General features: G+C 43.6%; 1 protein-coding gene across 5 annotated transcripts in view; it reads left to right on the top strand.

The window, feature by feature from the left end:
* PDE5A (phosphodiesterase 5A) overlaps nucleotides 1-25394 on the top strand; it is a 461491-nt gene that overhangs the window by 201290 nt on the left and 234807 nt on the right. For all 5 annotated transcript variants that reach the window (XM_073571847.1, XM_073571848.1, XM_073571845.1 and 2 more), the window contains one exon: nucleotides 13648-13737. In XM_073571847.1, coding sequence (XP_073427948.1) covers nucleotides 13648-13737 — 90 coding nt within the window. The remainder of the gene's footprint in view (nucleotides 1-13647; nucleotides 13738-25394) is intronic.

Genomic DNA, 25394 nt, shown 5'->3' on the forward strand with positions numbered 1-25394 from the left:
TTCAGAGACTGGGAGTTCTGTGGAAACTGTTTGGGTAAGAATACAAGGACAGAACAATGGAAAGGACACCATTGTAGGCATTTACTACAGGCCGCCTGTGCAAGCTGAAGATATGGATGAACTCTTTATGCATCAAATGGCCAAGTTCTCCAAAAAATATGACATAGTTGTCATGGGAGATTTCAACTATCCAGACATTTGTTGGGAATCTCTCTCAGGCAAAACTAACAGGTCAAGGAAATTCTTATCCTCTCTTGCTGACAACTTTATCTTCCAAAAGGTAAAGGAGAAAACAAGGGGAACTGCTACCTTGGATCTAATCCTTATAAACAGGGAGGAAATGGTTGAGGAGGTAAAAGTGGCTGGGACCCTAGGAGGTAGCGACCATGCTATTTTAGAATTTTGGATAACTAGAGGCGGAAGACCTGTGAAGACTCAGACGTCAAGGTTAGATTTCAGAAAGGCAGATTTTAAGGGATTCAGAAAGAGAATTGGAGGGATCCAATGGCTGGATATCCTTAAAGACAAAAATGTCCAGGAAGGATGGGAAATATTGAAAAATGAAATTCTCAAAGCACAGTTGTTAACAATTCCGAAAAGAGGGAAGAATAGGAAGCATTTAAGGAAACCAGGATGGATGAACACAGAGCTTAAGCACATGCTAAAAAGGAAGCAAAAAATGTTTATAAAATGGAAAGAAGGAGGCATATCTAAAGAAGAATATAATGCTGTCTGCAGAACCTGCAAGGCACAAATCAGATTATCTAAAGCTGAAAATGAATTGAGGCTTGCAATAGATGTCAAAAGCAATAATAAAGGATTTTGGGGATATGTCAAAAGTAAAAGAAAAGTCAAAGATGCTATAGGATTTTTACAGGATGAAAATGATGAAATGGTAAGACAGGATGTTGAGAAGGCTGAACTTTTAAATTCCTATTTTGCATCTGTTTTCTCTCAGAAAGGAAATGTAACATCAACTGTTATTCACTGTCCTATTAAGGGAATAGAAGAATCCAGGATATCTATAAACAGAAAGATAGTGAGGAAACACTTAGCTAACCTAAATGTATTCAAGTCTCCAGGTCCAGATGAATTACACCCCAGAGTACTGAAGGAGATAGCAGAAGAAATTTTTGAACCCCTCTCCATAATCTTTGAAAATTCTTGGAGAACAGGAGAAGTGCCAGAAGACTGGAGAAGAGCAAATGTTGTTCCTATCTTCAAAAAGGGGAAGAAGGTGGACCCAGGCAACTATAGGCCGGTGAGTCTGACTTCTATACCAGGAAAGATCTTTGAACAAATTATTAAACAACATGTATGTCAATACCTGGATAAGAATGAAGTGATTAAACAGAGTCAGCATGGGTTTGTAACTAATAAGTCATGTCAGACTAATTTAATTTCCTTCTATGATGGTATTACTGATTGGGTGGATCAAGGAAATGCTGTAGATATAGTATATCTTGACTTCAGCAAAGCATTTGACAAAGTCTCTCATACAATCCTTATTGAAAAAATGACTAAGTATGGAATGGACAAGGCAACTGTTAGGTGGATTCATAACTGGCTTAGTGATCGGACCCAAAGAGTGGTCGTAAATGGCTGCACATCCAGTTGGAAGAATGTCTCAAGTGGGGTACCACAGGGCTCTGTCCTGGGCCCTGTATTGTTCAACATCTTTATCAACGATTTAGATGAAGGAATTGAGGGTAAACTGATTAAATTTGCTGATGACACAAAGCTAGGAGGGATAGCTAATACTAGAGAAGAGAGAGAGAGGATTCAAAAAGATTTAAATAAACTGGAGAAGTGGGCAGCAACTAACAGAATGGTTTTTAACAGGGAGAAATGCAAAGTACTACATCTGGGCAATAAAAATGAAAAAAGCATATATAGAATGGGAGGAATAGGGCTAAGTGACAGCACATGTGAAAAAGACTTGGGTATACTAATAGATCACAGACTGAATATGAGTCAACAGTGTGATGCAGCAGCAAAAAAGGCAAATGCAATTCTAGGATGTATTAACAGAAGCATACAGTCTAGATCACGTGAAGTAATTATTTCCCTCTACTCCTCTTTGGTCAGACCTCATCTGGAATATTGTGTCCAATTTTGGGCACCACATTTTAAAAAAGACATCAACAAACTGGAGCAAGTTCAGAAAAGAGCGACCAGAATGGTGACCGGTCTGCAAACCCTGTCTTATGAGGAAAGGTTGCAGGATTTGGGAATGTTTAGTTTGCAAAAGAGAAGACTGAGAGGAGACTTAATAGCTGTCTACAAATATCTAAAGGGCTGTCACATTGTAGAAGGATCAACTTTATTCTCATTTGCACAAGGAAAGACTAGAAGCAATGGGATGAAGCTGAATGGGAGGAGACACAGATTAGATATTAGAAAAAACTTTTTGACAGTTAGAGTGATCAATGAGTGGAACAGGCTGCCACGAGAAGTGGTGAGTTCTCCTTCAATGGAAGTCTTCAAACAGAGGCTGGACAGACATCTAACTGGGATGATTTAGCGAATCCTGCTTTGAGCAGGGGGTTGGACCAGATGGCCCAGGAGGTCCCTTCCAACTCTACGATTCTATGATTCTATGATTCTATGATTCTAGTGACGTTAGAGGCCAAGTGAGAGTGATGCAGGCTGAAGAAGATACGTGAGATGAGGCAAGACAAAAAGGAGAAGTATGGATGATTGGATGCCTAGCTGCAGGGGTAGTGGGATAGGTGAGTATTAATTGAGTCTTTTGCGCCATAGAAACCCCAGAGCATAATAAGAAATGTTCAATTCACATCAAATAACTTTGATGCAAACTGAATTTCACTGTCTAATAGAGTTTAGCAAATTTGTTTGGGTCCCCACTTATTTGGCATGCTATAGCACTTACTGAATAAGCTGCAGAGGGAACCTGGATACATGAAGTACACCGGCTGATCAGCTGATTGGCGCTGCAGCGGCATGTGTTGCGGCTGTGTCACAGTCACAGCACATGCATGGACAGCCTGCTTGTTGTTCTCTCCATGCATGTGCTGTGACGGTGACACAGCCGCAACACATGCAGTTGTGGCGCGGATCAGCTGATCAGCCGGTGAACTCCATGTATCTGGGTTCATTCTGCAGCTTATTCAGTAAGCGCTATAGCTTTCCGAATAAGCGGGGACCCAAACAAATTCGCTCAACTCTACAGTCTAATTCATCTCCAGTACTGTCTAACTTTTAGACAGTTCAAACTTAATCTAGACAGTTTTAAAATACACCAAATAAATAGTGGGTACAGAAAGTATTCAGACCCTTTTAAGTTTTTCACTCTTTGTTTCATTGCAGCCATTTGGTAAATTCAAAAAAGTTCATTTCTTCTCATTAATGTACATTTTGCACCCCATCTTGACTGAAAAAAACAGAAATGTAGACATTTTTGCAAATTAATTAAAAAGGAAAAACTGAAATATCACATGGTCATAAGTATTCAGACCCTTTGCTCAGTATTCAGTAGAGCTAGTACAGCCATGAGTCTTCTTGGAAATGATGCAACAAGTTTTTCATACCTGGATTTAGGGATCCTCTGCCATTCTTCTTTGCAGATCCTCTCCAGTTCCATCATGTTGGATGTGAACGTTGGTGGACAGCCATTTTCAGGCCTCTCCAGAGATTCTCAATTGGGTTTAGGTCAGGGCTCTGCCTGGGCCAGTCAAGAATGGTCACAGGGTTGTTCTGAAGCCACTCCTTTGTTATTTTAACTGTGTACTTAGGGTAATTGTCTTATTGGAAGGTGAATCTTCGGCCAATCTTCTGTGGTCCAGAGCACTCTGGAAGCAATTTTCATCCAGTATATTCCTTCAATTGCAACCTGCTGTCCTGTCCCTGCAGATGAAAAACAGCCCAATAGCATGATGCTGCCACCACCATGTTTCACTGTTGGGATTGTATTGGGCAGGTCATGAGCAGTGTCTGGTTTTCTCCACACATACCCCTTAGAATTATCACCAAAAAGTTCTATCTTTGTCTCATCAGACCAGAGAATCTTATTTCTCATAGTCTGTTGTTATGAGCTCATTTTCTCCTTCACCTTTGATGTCCGATGAACTCCCTCTGCTGGTGAAAGGAGGTAGTGAAATTGATTTGGATGGGAAAAACCTGCCATCTGAACAGGTGGAGTGTGATTGGACATCCGGAATCTCTGAGTGGATATAAGGCCGCCGAAGCCCTGCTGGGTTGCTGGTGATCCTCTCTGCTCTGAGCTCTGGTCTCCAGTTTAGTCCTGTCTACTAAAGCGAAGTTTTTGCTCTGTTATTGTTCCATGAGATTTTGTCTGGTTTACTTAGTGTTTGTGTTCAGCCAGCCCTGGTTGGGACTGGCTGAACTCCATTTTTGTCTCTGATCAGTTGATCTCTTTGCTCTGTTTTCAGAATATACCTGAGTGCTGATATAGTGATTTTGAAGTCTAGTGACTTCAGGGCCTTTTCTATCAGAAGTGTTGGACATTATTTTTGGCAGGGTTTTTGCGTGATTGCAGACAGTTGCTTTTCTTTCCTGGCCTATCTAGTTAGTGAGGGCCCCATCATTTGCTCAGCCTGTCTTTCTGTCTGTGTTTGTGTTTTCATCTGTTTTCACTGTCAATACATGTTGGGGGCAGTCTATTGCTTTGGGGTCTGCTCTGGGGCAGTTTAGATTTCCCCTTTCTTTCTTTAGGTTTATTTAGTTCTCCGGCTGTGAACGAGGTGTCTAGAACCACCGTAGGAACACCCCACGGCTACTGTTAGTTGTTGTGAATATTATCAGGGGTCTGCAATCCGCTAGCTACCAACCTCTCCGGTTTTCTGGACTTAGCTTGTATTTTTGTTTTTTCCTCCTCCGGTGACTCATTCATAACAGAATCACTAGCCATACCGCAGATTCTAGGGTTCTCAATAGCAGGAAAGAATTGTAAAAAAAAAAAAAGTGCCAGAATTTTTTTTTTATGTATATTTTTTCCTCTTTTTCTCTGGGGCCATAGGAGGAATTTTCTTAATGGAGATTAAGCAATTGTCTGATCGTGTGGAGCAGCTGGCTGCTGAAGTGCGGGGAATTTCCACCTATCTTGCTCATTCACATGCTGCTGAACCAACGATTCCTACTCCTGATGTGTTTTTTGGGGATCGGTCAAAATTTTTGAATTTTAAGAATAATTGTAAATTATTTCCTGCCTTGAAGCCTAACTCATCGGGGAGCTCTGCGCAGCAAGTTAATATTGTCATCTCTTTGCTGCACGGCGATCCCCAGGATTGGGCATTTTCTTTGACACCTGATGATCTTATTCTAACTAATGTGGATGCATTTTTTCAAGCCTTGGGGTTGTTGTGTGATGAACCTAATGCTATTGATCAAGCTGAGAAAGCCCTGTTGGCATTGAGCCAGGGTCAGGATTCTGCAGAGTTATACTGTCAAAAATTCCAAAAGTGGGCGGTCCTTACTACCTGGAATGATGGTGCCTTGGCAGCTCTCTTTCGGAAGGGTTTGTCAGAAACTGTAAAAGATACTATGGTGGGATTTCCTGTTCCCTCTGGTCTTGACGATTCTATGTAATTTGCCATTCAGGTTGATCAGCGTTTATGTGAACGTAAAAGTACACGAGAAATGTTGCCACCTGTTGAACACATGTCCGAACCTATGCAATGTGATAGAGTTTTGTCTAGGGCGCAACGTCAGGAGTTCAGAAGGCGTAATAAGCTGTGTTTTTTCTGTGGAGATGCCTCTCATATGATTTCTGTCTGCCCTAAAGGAGAGAAACGTTTAGCACACACATTTGCTGTGGGTGGTGTTCAACCTAAGTTTCTTCTGACAATTACTCTGATCTGCTCCATGTCCACATTTTCCGCTAAGGCATTTGTGGATTCGGGAGCAGCTCTGAACCTGATGGACTTGGATTTTGCTAAACGTTGTGGGTTTCCTATGACACCTCTGCCGACGCCTATCCCTTTGAGGGGTATTGATGCTACTCCTTTGGCGAAGAATAATCCTCAGTTTTGGACCCAGGTGATAATGCGGGTCACCACAGACCATCAAGAAAATTGCAGATTTTTGGTGTTGCATAATTTGCATGATACCATTGTTCTGGGATTTCCCTGGTTGCAAATCCATAATCCAGTTTTGGATTGGAAATCTGTGTCTGTGGTTAGTTGGGGTTGTCGGTGTGCTCTTGGTGACGCTCCTGTTTTCTCCACCTCTCCCCAGTCGCATGATGTTCCTGACTATTTGGCTGATTTTTATGATGTATTTAGTGAGAATAAGTCTGTGTCTTTGCCTCCTCATAGCAGTTATGACTGTGCGATTGAGTTGAGCCCTGGGTGTAAGTTTCCCAAGGGTCAACTTTTCAATTTATCTGTACCCGAGCACGAGGCTATGCGATCTTTCATTAAGGAGTCATTGGAGAAGGGTCATATTAGACCATCCTCTTCACCCTTGGGTGCTGGTTTTTTTTTCGTGGCCAAGAAAGATGGTTCATTAAGGCCTTGTATTGACTATCGTTCCCTCAACAAAATTACTGTTAAATATCAGTATCCGTTACCCCTGATTTCGGATCTATTCTCCAGAGTTAAAGGTGCTTGCTGGTTTACCAAGCTTGACCTCTGGGGGGCCTATAATCTTATTCGCATTAAGCATGGGGATGAATGGAAGACGGCGTTTAATACTCCGGAGGGACATTTTGAGTACCTGGTGATGCCTTTTGGGCTCACTAATGCCCCTTCTGTCTTCCAGTGCTTCATGAATGATATTTTCCAGGACTTTGTGGATAAATTTTTGATCATCTATCTGGATGATATTTTGATCTTTTCCAGGGATTGGGACTCTCATGTGGAACATGTTCGGACTGTTTTCCAGATTTTGAGGGAGAATTCCCTGTATGTTAAGGGATCGAAATGCCTTTTTGGTGTACAGAGGATTTCATTTTTGGGATTTATTTTGTCTCCGTCAACTATTGAAATGGACCCGGCCAAGGTACAGGCCATTTATGATTGGGTTCAGCCCACTTCTTTGAAGGCCCTCCAGAAGTTTTTGGGTTTTGCTAATTTTTATCGTAAATTTATAGCTAATTTTTCTGGTATTGCCAAACCATTGACTGATTTGACTAAGAAGGGTGCTGATATGCTGAATTGGTCTCCAGAGGCTGTTTCTTCCTTTCAGGAGCTGAAGCGGAGGTTCACTTCTGCTCCGGTTTTGCGGCAACCTGATGTCTCACACCCGTTTCAGGTAGAGGTGGACGCTTCTGAGATTGTTGCAGGAGCTGTTTTGTCCCAAAAAGATCCGGTAACATCTAAAATGAATCCCTGTGCTTTCTTTTCCCGAAAGTGCTCCCCATCCGAATGCAACTATGATGCGGGGAATCGGGAAATGTTAGCCATGAAATGGGCATTTGAGGAGTGGAGACATTGGTTGGAGGGAGCTAGACATCAAGTCGTGGTCCTTACTGACCACAAGAATTTGATTTACCTTGAGTCGGCCAAACGCTTGAATCCTAGACAGGCTAGGTGGGCTGTTATGATTGAGTCACCGTAGGAGGCAGACACAAAAATAGAAGCTACATCCAGAAAACCAGAGAAGTTGGCAACTATCAGATTGCAGACCCCTGAACCTATCAACACAACTAGCAGTAGCCGTGGGGGGTTCCTACGATGCCCTAGACCCCTCGATCACAGCCGGAGAGCTAAATAGCCTAAAGACAGAAAAGGAAATCTAAACTGCCCCAGAGCAGACCCCAAAGTAAAAGGCAGCCCCCAACATATAATGACGGTGAAGCAAGATGAAAAAACACTCACGCAGATAGAAAGATAGGCTGAGCAAACGATGGGGCCCAAGCTAACTAAACAGAACAGGAAAGGAAGGTTGCTGTCTGCAATCTGCCAAAACCCTATCAAAGACATAAGCCAACAAGCTGATATGGAAAAAGACCCTGAAGCAGCTAGGCTTCAAAAACTAAATCAGCACTCAGGAATTTTCAGAAGACAGAGCTATCTGTGCTCGGGTACAGATAAATTGAAGAGCCGACCCTTGGGAAATTTACACCCCGGGCTCAGTTCAATTGCACAGTCATCATTCCTATGAGGAGGCAGAGACGCAGACTCATTCTCACTAAATACATCATAAAAGTCCGCCAAATAATCAGGAACATCATGCGACTGAGGAGAGGTGGAAAACCACGGAGCCTCACTAAAGGCACACCGACAACCCCAACTCACCACAGACACAGATTTCCAATCCAAAACTGGATTATGAATTTGTAACCAGGGAAACCCCAGAACAATAGTATCATGCAGATTATGCAACACCAAAAATCTGCAATTTTCTTGATGGTCTGGGGCGACCCGCATTACCACCTGGGTCCAAAACTGAGGTTTATTTTTAGCCAAAGGAGTAGCATCAATCCCCCTCAAAGGGATAGGCGTCTGCAGAGGTGTCATCGGAAATCCACATCGTTTAGCAAAATCCAAGTCCATTAGGTTTAGGGCTGCTCCCGAATCCACAAAAGCCTTGGCGGAAAATGTGGACAGGGAGCAGATCAGAGTAATAGCCAGAAGAAACTTAGGTTGAACACCACCAACAGAAAACGTGTGTGCAAAGCGTTTCTCTCGTTTAGGACAGACAGAAATAATATGCGAGGCATCTCCACAGAAAAAACACAACTTATTACGCCTTCTGAACTCCTGACGCTGCTCTCTGGAAAAAACTCTATCACATTGCATAGGTTCAGACATTTGTTCAACAGGTGGCAACACCTCTCGTGCAGCTTTGCGTTCGCGCAAACGCCGATCAACCTGAATGGCTAATGACATAGAATTGTCAAGACCAGAGGGAACAGGAAATCCCACCATAGTATCTTTTACATCTTCTGACAACCCCTTCCGAAAGAGAGCAGCCAAGGCATTATCATTCCAGGTAGTAAGTACTGCCCACTTTCGGAATTTTTGACAGTACAATTCTGCAGAATCACGACCCTGGTTTAATGCCAGCAGGGTCTTTTCAGCCTGATCAATGGCATTAGGTTCGTCATACAACAACCCCAAGGCCTGAAAAAATGCATTCACATTAGTCAGAATAGGATCATCTGGTTTCAAAGAAAACGCCCAATCCTGGGGATCGCCATGCAGCAAAGAGATGACAATTTTAACCTGCTGTGCGGAGCTCCCTGACGAGTTAGGCTTCAAGGCAAAAAATAATTTACAATTATTTTTGAAATTCAAAAATTTAGACCGATCCCCAAAAAATACATCAGGTGTAGGAATCTTTGGTTCAGCAGCATGTGAATGAGCAAGGTAGGCGGAAATTCCCCGCACTTCTGCAGCGAGCTGCTCCACACGATCAGACAATTGCTTTATCTCCATTGAAAAAAAAAAAATTCCCCCTACGGCCTCAGAGATATAGAGGAAAAAGTATACACACTCTTTTTTTTTTTTTTTTAACAATTCTTTCCTGCTATTGAGTACCCTAGGATCTGCGGTATGGCGGGTGATTCTGTTATGATTGAGTCACCGTAGGAGGCAGACACAAAAATAGAAGCTACGTCCAGAAAACCAGAGAAGTTGGCAACTATCAGATTGCAGTCCCCTGAACCTATCAACACAACTAGCAGTAGCCGTGGGGGGTTCCTACGATGCCCTAAACCCCTCGATCACAGCCAGAGAGCTAAATAGCCTAAAGACAGAAAAGGAAATCTAAACTGTCCCAGAGCAGACCCCAAAGTAAAAGGCAGCCCCCAACATATAATGACGGTGAAGCAAGATGAAAAAACACTCACACAGATAGAAAGATAGGCTGAGCAAATGATGGGGCCCAAGCTAACTAAACAGAACAGGAAAGGAAGGTTGCTGTCTGCAATCTGCCAAAACCCTATCAAAGACATAAGCCAACAAGCTGATATGGAAAAAGACCCTGAAGCAGCTAGGCTTCAAAAACTAAATCAGCACTCAGGAATTTTCAGAAGACAGAGCTAAAGGAATTCAGCACACCCCAGAAGGGAATGGCAGAAATCCAGAAAAACAAAGCAAAACAAAGTCAAAGCACAAATGCAAAAAGCCGAGCAGAAAACTTAGCTTTAGAGGAGCAGGAATTCAGACTGGTCTCCAAGGATCCCACAGAGAAATCACCCGCAGGGCAGAAGGGCGTCGGCAGCCTTATATCCAGTCAGTAACTCCACTCAGCCAGTCATCATCATCAGACTCAGGTGTTTGATAATCAGGCTCACTACCTTTCTTTACCAGAAGAGGGAGTTCCTCGGGCCTCAGTAGTGAAGGGGAAACTGAACTCACAACAGTGGGCCTTGTTTTTCACACGTTTTGATTTTGTGGTCTCTTTTCTTCCGAAAAGAATGTCAAGGCAGACGCCCTCTCTTGGAGTTTATTTGCTGATTCTCCTATTGTGACCAAGCCTGCTACCATCTTAGGTGAGGGGGTAGTTCTTCCTGCCATCTCGCCCGATTTGAGACGTGCTCTGGAAGAGTTTCAGGAGGACAAACCTGAGCGTTGTCCCATTGGAAAATTGTATGTTCCTGAGTAGTGGAGGAAGAGAGTAATGTCTGAAGTTCATTGCTCCGCATTGGCTGGTCATCCAGGTATTTTTGGTACTAGAGATTTTGTGAGTCGGTCTTTTTGCTGGCCCGCCTTGTCTCGTGATGTCAGGAATTTTGTGCAGTCCTGTGGAACTTGCTCCCGGTCTAAACCTTGTTCTCACTCTAGTGGGTTGTTGATGCCTTTGCCGGTGCCCAGGAGGCCATGGACCTATATTTCAATGGATTTTATTTCTGACATGCCTGTCTCTCAGAGAATGACTGTTATTTGGGTGATTTGTGATAGATTCTCTAAGATGGTCCATCTTGTACCACTCCCTAAGTTGCCATCTTCCTCAGAGTTGGTGCCCTTGTTTTTGCAACAGGTGGTTCGCTTGCATGGGATTCCTGAGAACATTGTGTCTGACAGAGGAGTTCAGTTTGTTTCTAGATTTTGGAGGACTTTTTGTTCCAAGCTGGGAATTCAGTTGTCCTTCTCTGTGTTTCATCCTCAGACCAATGGGCAGACGGAGAGAACAAACCAGACTTTAGAGTCTTATTTGAGATGTTTTATTTCTGCTGATCAGGATGATTGGGTTTCATTTTTGCCCTTGGCCGAATTTGCTTTAAATAATAGAGCTAGTTCTGCCACTTTGATGTCGCCTTTTTTTGTAACTTTTGGTTTCATCCTCGATTCTCTTCAGGGCAGGTGGAGTCTTCTGCCTGCCCAGGTGTTGACACTCTGGTGGAGAGAATGCACCAGATCTGGGACCAAGTGGTGGATAAGTTGTCTCTCTCCCAGGAAAAGGCCCAGCGGTTTTCCAACCGGCATAGGACCATTGGTCCCCGGTTTAAGGTGGGTGATATGTTTTGGTTGTCATCAAAGAATATCTCTTTGAAGGTGGCTTCTCCAAAGTTTAAACCTAGATTTATTGGACCTTACAAGATTTTGGAGATTCTTAATCCGGTCTCTTTTTGATTGGCTCTTACTGTTACAGTCAAGATCCATAACGTGTTTCATAAGTCTCTGTTAAAGAGGTTTGTTGAGCCAGTAGTTCCTGTGGTGGCACCTCCTAACCCTGTATTGGTTGAAGGTAATGTGGAATATGAGATTGAGAAGATTCTGGATCCTCATCTGGCTAGACGGAGACTCCAGTATTTGGTTAAGTGGAAGGGTTATGGCCAGAAGGATAATTCTTGGGTCTCTGCATCCGATATTCATGCCGAAAGATTGGTTCGTGCTTTTCATCGGGCCCATCCTGATCGCCCTGGTGGTGTGGATGAGGGTTCGGTGACCCCTCCTCAAGGGGGAAGTACTGTGATGAGCTCATTTTCTCCTTCACCTTTGATGTCTGATGAACTCCCTCTGCTGGTGAAAGGAGGTAGTGAAATTGATTTGGATGGGAAAAACCTGCCATCTGAACAGGTGGAGTGTGATTGGACATCCTGAATCTCTGAGTGGATATAAGGCCGCCGATGCCCTGCTGGGTTGCTGGTGATCCTCTCTGCTCTGAGCTCTGGCCTCCAGTTTAGTCCTGTCTACTAAAGCGAAGTTTTTGCTCTGTTATTGTTCCATGAGATTTTGTCTGGTTTACTTAGTGTTTATGTTCAGCCAGCCCTGGTTGGGACTGGCTGAACTCCATTTTTGTCTCTGATCAGTTGATCTCTTTGCTCTGTTTTCAGAATATAGGAGTGCTGATATAGTGATTTTGAAGTCTAGTGACTTCAGGGCCTTTTCTATCAGACGTGTTGGACATTATTTTTGGCAGGGTTTTTGCGTGATTGCAGACAGTTGCTTTTCTTTCCTGTCCTATCTAGTTAGTGAGGGCCCCATCGTTTGCTCAGCCTGTCTTTCTGTCTGTGTTTGTGCTTTCATCTGTTTTCACCGTCAATACATGTTGGAGGCTGTCTATTGCTTTTGGGTCTGCTCTGGGGCAGTTTAGATTTCCCCTTTCTTTCTTTAGGTTTATTTAGTTCTCCGGCTGTGAACGAGGTGTCTAGGACCACCGTAGAAACACCCCACGGCTACTGTTAGTTGTTGTGAATATTATCAGGGGTCTGCAATCCGCTAGCTACCAACCTCTCCGGTTTTCTGGACTTAGCTTGTATTTTTGCTTTTTCCTCCTCTGGTGACTCATTCATAACAGTCTGTGAGTCCTTCATGTGTTTTTTAGCAAACTCTATGCAGGCTTTCATATGTATGGCACTGAGGAGAGGCTTCCGTCGGGCCACTCTGCCATAAAGGCCCGACTGGTGGAGGTCTGCAGTGATAGTTGACTTTGTGGAACTTTCTCCCATCTAACTACTTCATCTGTAGAGCTCAGCCACAGTGATCTTGGGGTTCTTCTTTACCTCTCTCACCAAGGCACTTCTCCCACGATTGCTCAGTTTGGCTGGATGGCCAGGTCTAGGAAGACTTCTGGTGGTCCCAAACTTCTTCCATTTAAGGATTATTAAGGCCTCTATGCTCTTAGGAACCTTGAGTACTGCAGAAATTCTTTTGCAACCTGGGCCAGATCTGTGCCTTGCTACAATTCTGTCTCTGCGCTCCTTGGCCAGTTCCTTTGACCTCATGATTCTCATTTGGTCTGACATGCACTGTGAGCCCTGAAGTATTATATAGACAGGTGTGTACCTTTACAAATGAAGTCCTATCAGTTTAATTAAACACAGCTACAGCTAGACTCCAATGAAGGAGTAGAACCATGTCAAGGTGGATCACAAGGAAATGGACAGCATGTGACTTAAATATGAGTGTCTGAGCAAAGGATCTGGATACTTATGACTATGTGATATTTCAGTTTTTCTTTTTTAATAAATTTGCAAAAATTTCTACATTTCTGTTATTTTTCAGTCAAGATGGGGTGCAGAGTGTACATTAATGAGAAAAAAATGAACTTTTTTGAATTTACCAAATGGCTGCAATGAAACAAAGAGTGAAAAATTTAAAGGGGTCTGAATACTTACCCACTGTATATCTGCAAACAGGAAATCACTTTTTTTTACTTCCCAGAAGCCACCTTTCAATTAGCTTTATTTCAAGTGACAAAAAAACGCATGCAATGAAAAAACGCATCAAATAGGCAAATTCTAAATATTTTTTATTCATTTGTTGTATGTTTTAGGACTTTGCTGCTTATCTGGCATTTTGTGGGATTGTACTCCACAATGCACAACTGTACGAGACATCATTACTTGAGAACAGAAGGAACCAGGTAACACTTTATTTCCACATTTTTATTTCAGGGAGTTTTCCAACAGAAAGAAACTCTTCAACAATCAATAAAGCGTGTGAGAAGAAGTGTCTATACATTCATTAACCCCTTCGTGACATGGCGATTTTTATTTTTGGGGAGGGGTTTTGTTTCCCCCCCTTCGTACAAGACAAATAACTTTTTTGTTTTTTCTGTCAATATACCCATATGAGGCTTTGGTTTTTCCAGGACAAGTTGTACTTTTGACACTATTCATTCTACCACACGGTATACTGGAAAATGATAAAAATATTCCAAGTGCAATAACCCCTTAATGACTGCTGATATTCATTAAAACAACGGTCATTAAGGGTACTTATTCCCTCATTGCCGTTTTAAAATGGTGATGGGGAATAAGGGAATAGCAACACCTAGCGGCAATGATTCCCATGGGTGTACATGACAGCTGACACCCTGTAGTATTGGTCCTGGCCCATTTTGTGGCCAATTTACCCCTTAAATACTGCTGTTAATCACGACAGCAATATTTAAGTTGTTACAAGGGGGTCACAGGACCCCTTAGTAATCATCAGACCCCCGTGATGAAAATCGTGGGGACCTCAGGGTACAGTGGCCTGTGAGATCCAATTCTAGGCTGGGGTCACACTTGCAACTGTAATGCGAGAAACTCGTGCATCAATACCCGGAACCGCTGCCGGCACTCAGGACCGGAGCGCTCAGCTGCATAGAAATACATACAGCCACACACTCAAGTCCCGAGTGCTGGCTGCAGTGTCGGGTATTGATGTGTGAGTTTCTCGCATTGCACTCGAAAGTGAGACCCCGGCCCCTAAGCTGAATCTCATAGGCACAGTCAGTGAGACTGAGAGTCTGATACATGAGACTGTACATGAGTACAGCAGTGTATGAGACAAGTGATTAAAGAAAGTATACATGTCTCACAGTAAAAAAGTGAAAAGAGTTAAATACGTAAAAAAGTTAAAAAAAACACAAAAAAGTACACGCAAATCCCAAAAATCAGTTTTGTCACTCAAAACGCAGCATTTCTGATAAAACAAAAATAAAAAAAAAATGTACACATAATTGGTATTGCCACATTCAGAACGACCCACTCTACAAAACTGGCACATTTTTTATTCCGTTGGCGAACACCGTTAAAAAATTAAATAGAAAACATGCTAAAATGTCACTTTTTTATCATACTGACTCACAAAAAAAGTGAATAAAAAGTGATCAAAAAGCCATATGTAAAAAAAATGGTATAAATGAAAACGCCAAACTGTCCTGCAAAAAGAAGCTCTAATATGGATCATTCGTCAAAAAAATAAAAAGTTACAGCTCTCATAATATGATCATACAAAAAGAAATTCATTTTGCTAAAATATTGTGTTTTTAGTGTGTAAAAATTGCAAAGCATAAAAAAAAAAAAAAAAAATCTGGTATCACTGTAATCGTACCGACCCAACAAACAAATTGGTCTTATCACTTTTACTGCATGGGGAACAGCACAAAAAAATTAAAATAAAAACAATAGCTGAATTACTGGGTTTTTTTCATTATGTGTCTGAAAAATCTGAATAAAAAGTGATAAAAAAAATTGTGCCACAAAATGGTACTAAAAAATCTGCAACTTGTCTCGTGAAAAATAAGCCCTTGTACAGCTCTGTTCGCCAAAAAATACACAGTCAGAATAGGACGACAAAAAACCCCAACTTTTTCCTAAAAATAATTTTTATTGTGTGATAGCAGAAAAACCTAAAAAAAGCCTTGTTTGAATGTGGTATCGCTGTAATTGCACCTTATTACTTATACCACGTGGTGAAGCATGCAAAAAATATTAATAACACGGTGGCTCAGTGGTTAGCACTGCAGCGCTGGAGTCCTAGGTTCAAATCCCACCAAGGACAACATCTGCAAGGTGTTTGTACAGTGGGGCAAAAAAGTATTTAGTCAGTCAGCAATAGTGCAAGTTCCACCACTTAAAAAGATGAGAGGCGTCTGTAATTTACATCATAGGTAGACCTCAACTATGGGAGACAAATTGAGAAAAAAAAATCCAGAAAATCACATTGTCTGTTTTTTTTCATTTTATTTGCATATTATGGTGGAAAATAAGTATTTGGTCAGAAACAAAATTTCATCTCAATACTTTGTGATATATCCTTTGTTGGCAATGACAGAGGTCAAACGTTTTCTGTAAGTCTTCACAAGGTTGCCACACACTGTTGTTGGTATGTTGGCCCATTCCTCCATGCAGATCTCCTCTAGAGCAGTGATGTTTTTGGCTTTTCGCTTGGCAACACGGACTTTCAACTCCCTCCAAAGGTTTTCTATAGGGTTGAGATCTGGAGACTGGCAAGGCCACTCCAGGACCTTGAAATGCTTCTTACGAAGCCACTCCTTCGTTGCCCTGGCGGTGTGCTTTGGATCATTGTCATGTTGAAAGACCCAGCCACGTTTCATATTCAATGCCCTTGCTGATGGAAGGAGGTTTGCACTCAAAATCTCACGATACATGGCCCCATTCATTCTTTCATGTACCCGGATCAGTCGTCCTGGCCCCTTTGCAGAAAAACAGCCCCAAAGCATGATGTTTCCATCACCATGCTTTACAGTAGGTATGGTGTTTGATGGATGCAACTCAGTATTCTTTTTCCTCCAAACACGACAAGTTGTGTTTCTACCAAACAGTTCCAGTTTGGTTTCATCAGACCATAGAACATTCTCCCAAAACTCCTCTGGATCATCCAAATGCTCTCTAGCAAACTTCAGACGGGCCCAGACATGTACAGGCTTAAGCAGTGGGACACGTCTGGCACTGCAGGATCTGAGTCCATGGTGGCGTAGTGTGTTACTTATGGTAGGCCTTGTTACATTGGTCCCAGCTCTCTGCAGTTCATTCACTAGGTCCCCCCGTGTGGTTCTGGGATTTTTGCTCACTGTTCTTGTGATCATTCTGACCCCACGGGGTGGGATTTTGCGTGGAGCACCAGATCGAGGGAGATTATCAGTGGTCTTGTATGACTACCGTTTTCTAATTATTGCTCCCACAGTTGATTTCTTCACTCCAAGCTGGTTGGCTATTGCAGATTCAGTCTTCCCAGCCTGGTGCAGGGCTACAATTTTGTTTCTGGTGTCCTTTGACAGCTCTTTGGTCTTCACCATAGTGGAGTTTGGAGTCAGACTGTTTGAGGGTGTGCACAGGTGTCTTTTTATACTGATAACAAGTTTAAACAGGTGCCATTACTACAGGTAATGAGTGGAGGAAAGAGGAGACTCTTAAAGAAGAAGTTACAGGTCTGTGAGAGCCAGAAATCTTGATTGCTTGTTTCTGACCAAATACTTATTTTCCACCATAATATGCAAATAAAATGAAAAAAAAACAGACAATGTGATTTTCTGGATTTTGTATTCTCAGTTTGTCTCCCATAGTTGAGGTCTACCTATGATGTAAATTACAGACGCCTCTCATCTTTTTAAGTGGTGGAACTTGCACTATTGCTGACTGACTAAATACTTTTTTGCCCCACTGTATGTTCTCCTCGTTTTTGCGTGGGTTTCCTCCCACATTCCAAAGACATACTGATAGGGAATTTAGATTGTGGCCCCATTGGGGACAGCAATGATAATGTGTGCAAACTGTAAAGTGCTTTGGAATATGTTAGCGCTACATAAAAATAATGATTATTAATTTCATAAGGAAATAAAGATTATTATCAACCCCACAAATATGAACCCCACTTGCCACCGCTACAGTGCAAGTGGGATGAGCGAGGTTAAGTGCCAAAATTGGCGCATCTATAAGATGTTCCATTTCTGGGGCAGTTGAGAGCTGATGTTTTTAGGCTGGGGGGTGCCAATATCCATGGCCCCTTCTCAGGCTATTAATATCAGCTCGAAGCTGTCTGCCTAGCCTTTGCTGGTTCGATTTTATAGGGGAACGCCAAGTCAATTTTTTCTGGGGTTCCCCTATAAACCAGCCAGTAAAGGCTAAGCAAACACCTGTGAGATGATATTAATAGTCTGGGAACCTTTATGGCTATTATGGCTATTTGGCTCCTTCCCAGAATATTAACATCAGTCCTCAGCCATCGACTTTCCCTCTGCGGGTTCCGAAAATTACGCTGGAGCCCACACAATTTTTAAAAAAAAAATTTGAAAAATAAACAAACATTGCGGTTCACGCAGATTTTGTGTGTATGTGTCTTTATTTAACTCTTTATGTACTGTTTTATTAGTGAGGGTATCTGTCTGACACCTATTCATTACTAAACCTCGGACTTGGTAATATATATATATATATATATATATATATATATATATATATATATACTGTATTTTTCAGGCTATAAGACACACTTTTTTCCCAAAATATTTTTGGGGAAAACAGGGGGGTGTCTTATAGTCGGAATGTATGGTACTTACACTTAGCGTCATGACAGCAGGAGTCAGGTAATTCTTCCAGTGGTCCTGGTCCGACGCTGCAGGGCGATGATGGTGCGGCTGATGCAGCGGTACTCCGTGGTGCTGGGGGGCTCCGGGCTTTCAAAAAATGGCACCAGAGCCCCCCACACCACCGAGCACTGCCGAACCAGGCTGGAATGGAAGTGAGATCATCGCCCTGCAGCATCGGACCACCGGAAGAATCACCCTGCTGCCACCAGCGCTGCTGACCCCCCCCTCGGGTAAGCTGAATTCAGGACTGTAAGGCTACTTTCACACTTGCTTTGTTTTGCAGCGCGTTTTTCCCGCAAAAAAACGCATGGAAAAAACGCATACAAGCGCATACAAATGCTGCGTTTTTTTCAAGCATTTTTATGAGCATGCATGAAAAAAATGCAGCGTTTTTATGCGTTTGTATGCATTTTTAGTGCGTTTTTACCGCGTTTGCGTTTTTTCCAACATTAGTTAGCCCCTCACACTAACCCAAACCATGACTTTACTAACCCTAACCCTTAACCAAACCATACCCTAACCCTAACCCTGACCCTAACCCTTAACCAAACCATACTAACCCTAACCCTTAACCAAACCCTACTAACCCTAACCCAAACCCTAACCCTAACCCTAAACCCTAACTAACCCTAAACCCTAACCCTTAACCAAACCATACTAACCCTAACCCAAACCCTAACCCTAACCCTGACCCTAACCCTAAACCCCCTTAACTAACTCTAACTCTAACCCAAACACCTAATTTCCATTGTCTAACCAATGGTCAACAAAAAAACGCATGCGCAAAAAAACGCATACATGAGCATGCCAATGCGCACATATGCACACCCATAGACTTATATTGGGTGTCTTGCTGTAAAAAACGCATTGCGAACGCATGCGTTTTTTTGAGGCAAGTCGGACGCCCAAAAAATGCAACAGGTTGCATTTTGTGCGCCCGAGCGCACACCACAAAAAAACACATGCCCGTAAAAACGCATACAAACGCATGTGTATGCGCACATAAGCTCATTCCATGCAAAATATAGGAAAAAAAGCGCATGCGTTTTTTAGCGCTAAAATACAGCGCAAAAAAACGCAAATGTGAAACCAGCCTAAGACAGACCCCGTTTTGATGCATTCATTTTTTTCCCCATTTTCCTTCTAATAATTTGGGGTGTGTCTTATGGTCCGGTACGTCTTATAGTCCAAAAATATGTTATAAATATAATATTCACTTATATTTGTTTTGTGTGTGTAAACATTATATTTGAATATGGTATGTAATGATGTTATGGTCTTCAATGGAGAATTAAAAAGAAGAGGTTGAACAAGGAAATTACATCACAATTCTTTTTTTGTAAAAAAAATATAATACATCTTTATTTAGCGTACAAAAACGCATACATCGCAACGTCATCGTGAGGGCCCAATCGTTGCAATGGTGGCCTCATGACGTCATTCACATCACCAGGGCTAGCAGGTTAGTTAGATTGTGTGCAGTACATGGTCTCAATAGCTTATTTCAGTGCAGCACTGACAGTTATAATGCACAGCAATGCTCCTATATTGCTAAGCTTTATAACTGCAATCAGAGCTGTAAGGCTGGAGTCACACTTAACGTATAAAAATACAGACTGTATTGTACGGTGGAAATACGTAGAAATGTTCCCTGAACAGTGATCCGTATGTCATCCGTTGTCATGGTGTGGCTGCTTATTTTGCGCATGTTAGCATCCGTATGTAATCCGTATGGCATCTGTATGCCGAGATTTTCTCACAGGCTTGCAAAGTGGACATATAATGGAGCCCAATGACAGGTTAAAATAGATATATACACATAGAATACATATATATATATTATTATTATTTATTTAATGGTGCTGTACATGAGAAGGGGGGTTACATACAAAGTTATAGATATCGTTAACAGTAAACAAATTTACAATGACAGACTGGTACAGAGGGGAGGGGACCCTGTCCTTGAGGACTTACATTCTATGGGATAGTGGGGAAGAGACAGAAGGTCGGGGGTGCAGCAGCTCTGGTGGTGATGAGGCGGCAGCTCAGGCGGTGGTGAGGCGGCAGAATGGTCATTGCAGGCTGTAAGCTTTCCTGAAAAGATGGGTTTTCAGGTTCCGTTTGAAAGATCCAAGGGTGGTGGATTATCGGCCGTGTTGAGGCATGGCATTCCAGAGGATAGGGGATATTTGGGAGAAATCTTGGAGGCGGTTGTGTGAGGAACGAATAAGTGTGGAGGAGAGTAGGAGGTCTTGGGAGGATCGAAGATTACGTGAGGGAAGATATTGGGAGATTAGTTCAGAGATATAGGGAGGGGAAAGGTCGTGGATGGCTTTGTAGGTCAGTGTTAGTAGTTTGAACTGGATTCGTTGGGGAATTGGGAGCCAATGGAGGGATTTGCAGAGGGGGGAGACAGGGGAGTAGCGAGGAGAGAGGTGGATTAGTCGGGCAGCAGAATTGAGGACAGACTCAAGTGGTGCAAGAGAGTTAGGAGGGCGGCCACAGAGGAGAGTGTTGCAGTAGTCAAGGCGGGAGATGATGAGGGCATGTACAAGAGTTTTAGTAGATTGAGAACTGAGGAAGGGACGGATTCTGGAAATATTTTTGCGTTGGAGGCGACAGGAGGTGGCAAGAGATTGGACGTGTGGTTTGAAGGACAGGGCAGAGTCGACAGTTACTCCGAGGCAGCGGATTTCAGGTATGGGATAGAGCGTGATGCCGTTTACCATAATAGATAGATCGGGTAGGGAAGATACGTGAGATGGATGAAAGATAATGAGTCCAGTTTTGTCTACGTTGAGTTTTAGGAAGCGAGAGGTGAAAAAGGAGGATATGGCTGATAGACACTCCAGGATTCTGGACAGCAGAGAGGTGACATCTGGGCCAGAGAGGTAGATCTGAGTGTTATCTGCATACAGGCGGTACTGGAAGCCATGGGACTTTATGAGTTGTCCTAGGCCAAGAGTATAGATGGAAAAAAATAGGGGCCCCAGGACAGAGCCTTGGGGGACTCCAACAGAGAGGGGGCAGGATGAGGAGGTAGTGTGGGAGTGGGAAACGCTGAATGTGCGGTCAGAAAGATATGAGAAAATCTAGGACAGGGCAAGGTCTTTGATGCCAAGGGAAGAAAGAGTCTGTAGCAGTAGGCAGTGGTCAACTGTGTCAAAGGCAGAGGACAGGTCAAGATGGAGAACTGTCTGTTAGCTTTGGCTGTGGGTAAGTCATTAGTAATTTTGGTCAGGGCAGTTTCAATGGAGTGGTGGGGGCGGAAGCCAGATGGCAGGATGTCAAGGAGGGAGTTAGATGAGAGGTGGGAGGAAAGTTGAGCATGGACCTGCAGGTCAAGGCATTTGGAAGCAAACGGTAGCAGTGATATGGGGCGATAGCTGGGCATAGCAGTTGGGTCAAGGTTTGATTTTTTGAGGATGGGTGTTACGGTGGCATGCTTGAAGGAAGAGGGGAAGGTACCAGAAGTTAGGGATAGGTAGAAGAGATGGGTTAGGGCTGGAATGATCATATTAGTGAGGTTGGGGAGCAGGAGGGAAGGGATGGGGTCAAGTGCACAGGTGGTGAGGCGTGATATGGAAAGGAGATGAGTAAGCTCTCCTTCAGTGATGTTGGAGAGGGAGGTTATTAGGGAAGGGCAGAGGTCTGGTATGTGGAGCAGTTGGGGTGGTGGAACTGTAAAGGTTTGCCTTGTTTGGTCGATCTTGTTTTTGAAGTAGGTGGCAAAGTCCTCAGCAGAGATGAGGGGAGTTGGAGGTGGCAGTGGTGGGCGGAGGAGAGAGTTGAATGTGCTGAACAGTTGTTTTGGGTTGTGGGATAATGAAGATACAAGGGTTGTGAAATAGATCTGTTTAGCAGAGGTGAGGGCTGATTTAAAGACAAGTGTAGCTTGTTTGAACACAGTGAAGTCATCTGGCAGGCGTGTTTTCTTCCAACGCCGCTCCGCGACCCTGGATGCTTGTCGAAGTTTTTTGGTGAGGTTGTTGTGCCAGGGTTGCCTATTGGTTTGTCGCACTTTGCCATGCATGAGAGGAGCGACTGAGTCTATGGCTGATGTGAGGGTATCATTGTAGAAAGCAGTGGCACTGTCCGTGTTGTGGAGTGAAGATATGGAGGACAGAGGTAGAAGAGAGTCTGAGAGTCTGTGGATGTCTAGGTGTGCGAGGTTTCTGTGAGGATGTGCTAGTGGCTGGACATGGAGGGCAGGTGAGAAGCACAAGGATGAGAAGGTGAGTAGATGGTGGTCAGATAGGGGGAAGGGAGAGGTTTTGACATTACATAGGGAACAGAGGCGGGTGAAGATGACGTCTAATGTATGTCCATCTGTGTGGGTGGCTGTGGAGGACCACTGAGTAAGTCCAATGGATGAGCTAAGTGACAGGAGTTTGGAGGCTGCTGGCTGGTGGGTGTCAATGGGGATGTTGAAGTCCCCCATGATAATGGTGGGGATGTCAGCAGAGAGAAAGTGGAGGAGCCAGGTGGAGAATTGGTCGATGAAGGCAGTGGCTGAGCCCGGTGGTCGGTATATGACAGCCATTTGGAGATTAGAGGGAGAGTCAATACGGACAGAGTGAACCTTGAAAGAAGGGAGGATAAGGGAGGGTTGGGTTTGGATAGGGTTGAAGGAGCAGTTTTTAGAAAGGAGGAAACCCACTCCTTCACCTTGTCTGTTGACAGGGCAAGGAGTGTGGGTAAAGTGGAGGCCGCCATAACTCAGTGCGGCCGGGGAAGCCATGTCAGGGGGTGTCAGCCAGGTCTCAGTGAGGGCCAGGAAGGAAAGGTTGCAGGAGGTAAAGAGGTCGTGGATCACGTGGAGCTTGTTGCAGATGGAGCGAGCATTCCAAAGTGCTCCAGAAAGAGGGTGCGGGAGGGAGGGGGTCAGTGGCACAGATTTTAAGTGTGAGGGATTGCGGTAGTTTCTCTTAGTGTGAGAAAGATAGGGGTGAGGATTATTATATATATATATATACATGTCATTGAGACACACACACATATATCTATATATATACTGTATATATTTATATTTCATAGCAGAATAGCCGCTAAATCAATTGCTGGCTTCTGTAAAATCAATACAAAACCCGTCATTGTAAAAAAAATGCTTGGGCTCCCGTGGTAAAATCGCAACCAGAGAGGTAAAGTAGGTGAGTGAGGGTAGATTTTCCCACAATCATCAGTTCACCTCAGGTCAGCCAGTGACGTCAGTGAGGCTGCGCGGAGTCATCTGGCTGACCTGAGGTGAACTGATGAGTGTGGGAAAAAATACAGAAACTTTCCCACGCTCATTAGTTCATCTCCGGGCAGCCAGGGAGGCTGCTCAGAGATAAACTAATTCATTCTGGCATTGGTTTAGAGCGGGCTGGTCGCATTAGCAACGGTCCCGTTCTAAACTACCTAACCATTTCTGATGAATTGCAGCGTGAGACCGAGCAGCGGAGAGGTAAGGATATTTTTGCTTTTTTGCTTTATTTTTGTTACAGGTCGATGGTTTCTTTATGGATTAGCAGAGGAATAAATCTTGTCAAAAACTTGGTATCTTTATTTCATTAAAATAATTTTTCATTAATGTCTGTGTGTGTTTTTTAACCGTTTAATAGTCTAGGGTTAATAATGGATAAGTGTCTTATTGACACCTCTCCATTATTAATCGGCTTAATGTCACCTTCCAATAGCAAGGTGACATTAACCCATTCATAAAACCAGGGGAAGAGTCTCGAGGAGATCATTTGCATATTCCCAGTGCCTTCTGGGATAAGTGAAGAGTCTCCGCGAGCTCAACGATCACTGGGTTTTGGCCGTTGCAGCTGAAAAGAGGAAATCGGAAAACCAGGGGAAGAGTCTTGAGGAGATCATTTGCATATTCCCAGTGCCTTCTGGGATAAGTGAAGAGTCTCCGCGAGCTCAACGATCACTGGGTTTTGGCCGTTGCAGCTGAAAAGAGGAAATCGGAAAACCAGGGGAAGAGTCTTGAGGAGATCATTTGCATATTCCCAGTGCCTTCTGGGATAAGTGAAGAGTCTCCGCGAGCTCAACGATCACTGGGTTTTGGCCGTTGCAGCTGAAAAGAGGAAATCGGAAAACCAGGGGAAGAGTCTTGAGGAGATCATTTGCATATTCCCAGTGCCTTCTGGGATAAGTGAAGAGTCTCCGCGAGCTCAACGATCACTGGGTTTTGGCCGTTTCAGCTGAAAAGAGGAAATCGGAAAACCAGGGGAAGAGTCTTGAGGAGATCATTTGCATATTCCCAGTGCCTTCTGGGATAAGTGAAGAGTCTCCGCGAGCTCAACGATCACTGGGTTTTGGCCGTTTCAGCTGAAAAGAGGAAATCGGAAAACCAGGGGAAGAGTCTTGAGGAGATCATTTGCATATTCCCAGTGCCTTCTGGGATAAGTGAAGAGTCTCCGCGAGCTCAACGATCACTGGGTTTTGGCCGTTTCAGCTGAAAAGAGGAAATCGGAAAACCAGGGGAAGAGTCTTGAGGAGATCATTTGCATATTCCCAGTGCCTTCTGGGATAAGTGAAGAGTCTCCGCGAGCTCAACGATCACTGGGTTTTGGCCGTTGCAGCTGAAAAGAGGAAATCGGAAAAACCGCGCGCCCATCGGCGCGCGAATTTTGGCTCATCTTTCATCGTTTTTAAGAAATCTCAAGATGGAAGAGGCCAGGAGCCATTTGGTGAGCTGCATTTCTTGCTACATGTTCACAGACTTACCAGTGGAAAAGCCAAACTTCACATGCCACAAATGCAAGCTTGTGTCCCTGTTGGAGGAAAAGTTGCAAAATCTCGAAGAGAGGTTGGCTACGTTGAAGATCATTAAGGAAGGTGAAGAGTTCTTGGACAGAGCAGAATTATCTCTTCATGTTACAGAAAGAGAAGAAATTCGAAGTGCACCTGAAGAAACAGAGGAATGGAGACATGTGACCCAGAGAAGCAGGAGGATCAGGAGGCAGTCAGCACCCATACTGCTCAGAAACCAGTACCAGGCTCTCACGCAGGAAAACGATGAAGAAATACATCAGGATAAGACTTTGCCAACAAACAGCAACCTTGTAAGCCTTCAGAGTCCTCCTGGATGGAGAAAGAAAAATGTTGTGAAGAAGAAACGGAGAGTGGTGGTCATGGGGGATTCCCTGTTGAGAGGAACAGAGGCCGCTATCTGCAGACCGGATATAACTTCAAGAGAAATGTGCTGTCTT

Source organism: Dendrobates tinctorius, unplaced genomic scaffold (genome assembly GCF_039654945.1).
Source record: "Dendrobates tinctorius isolate UK_male_01 unplaced genomic scaffold, ASM3965494v1 ptg000030l, whole genome shotgun sequence".
In the NCBI taxonomy this organism is placed as follows: Eukaryota; Metazoa; Chordata; class Amphibia; order Anura; family Dendrobatidae; genus Dendrobates; species Dendrobates tinctorius.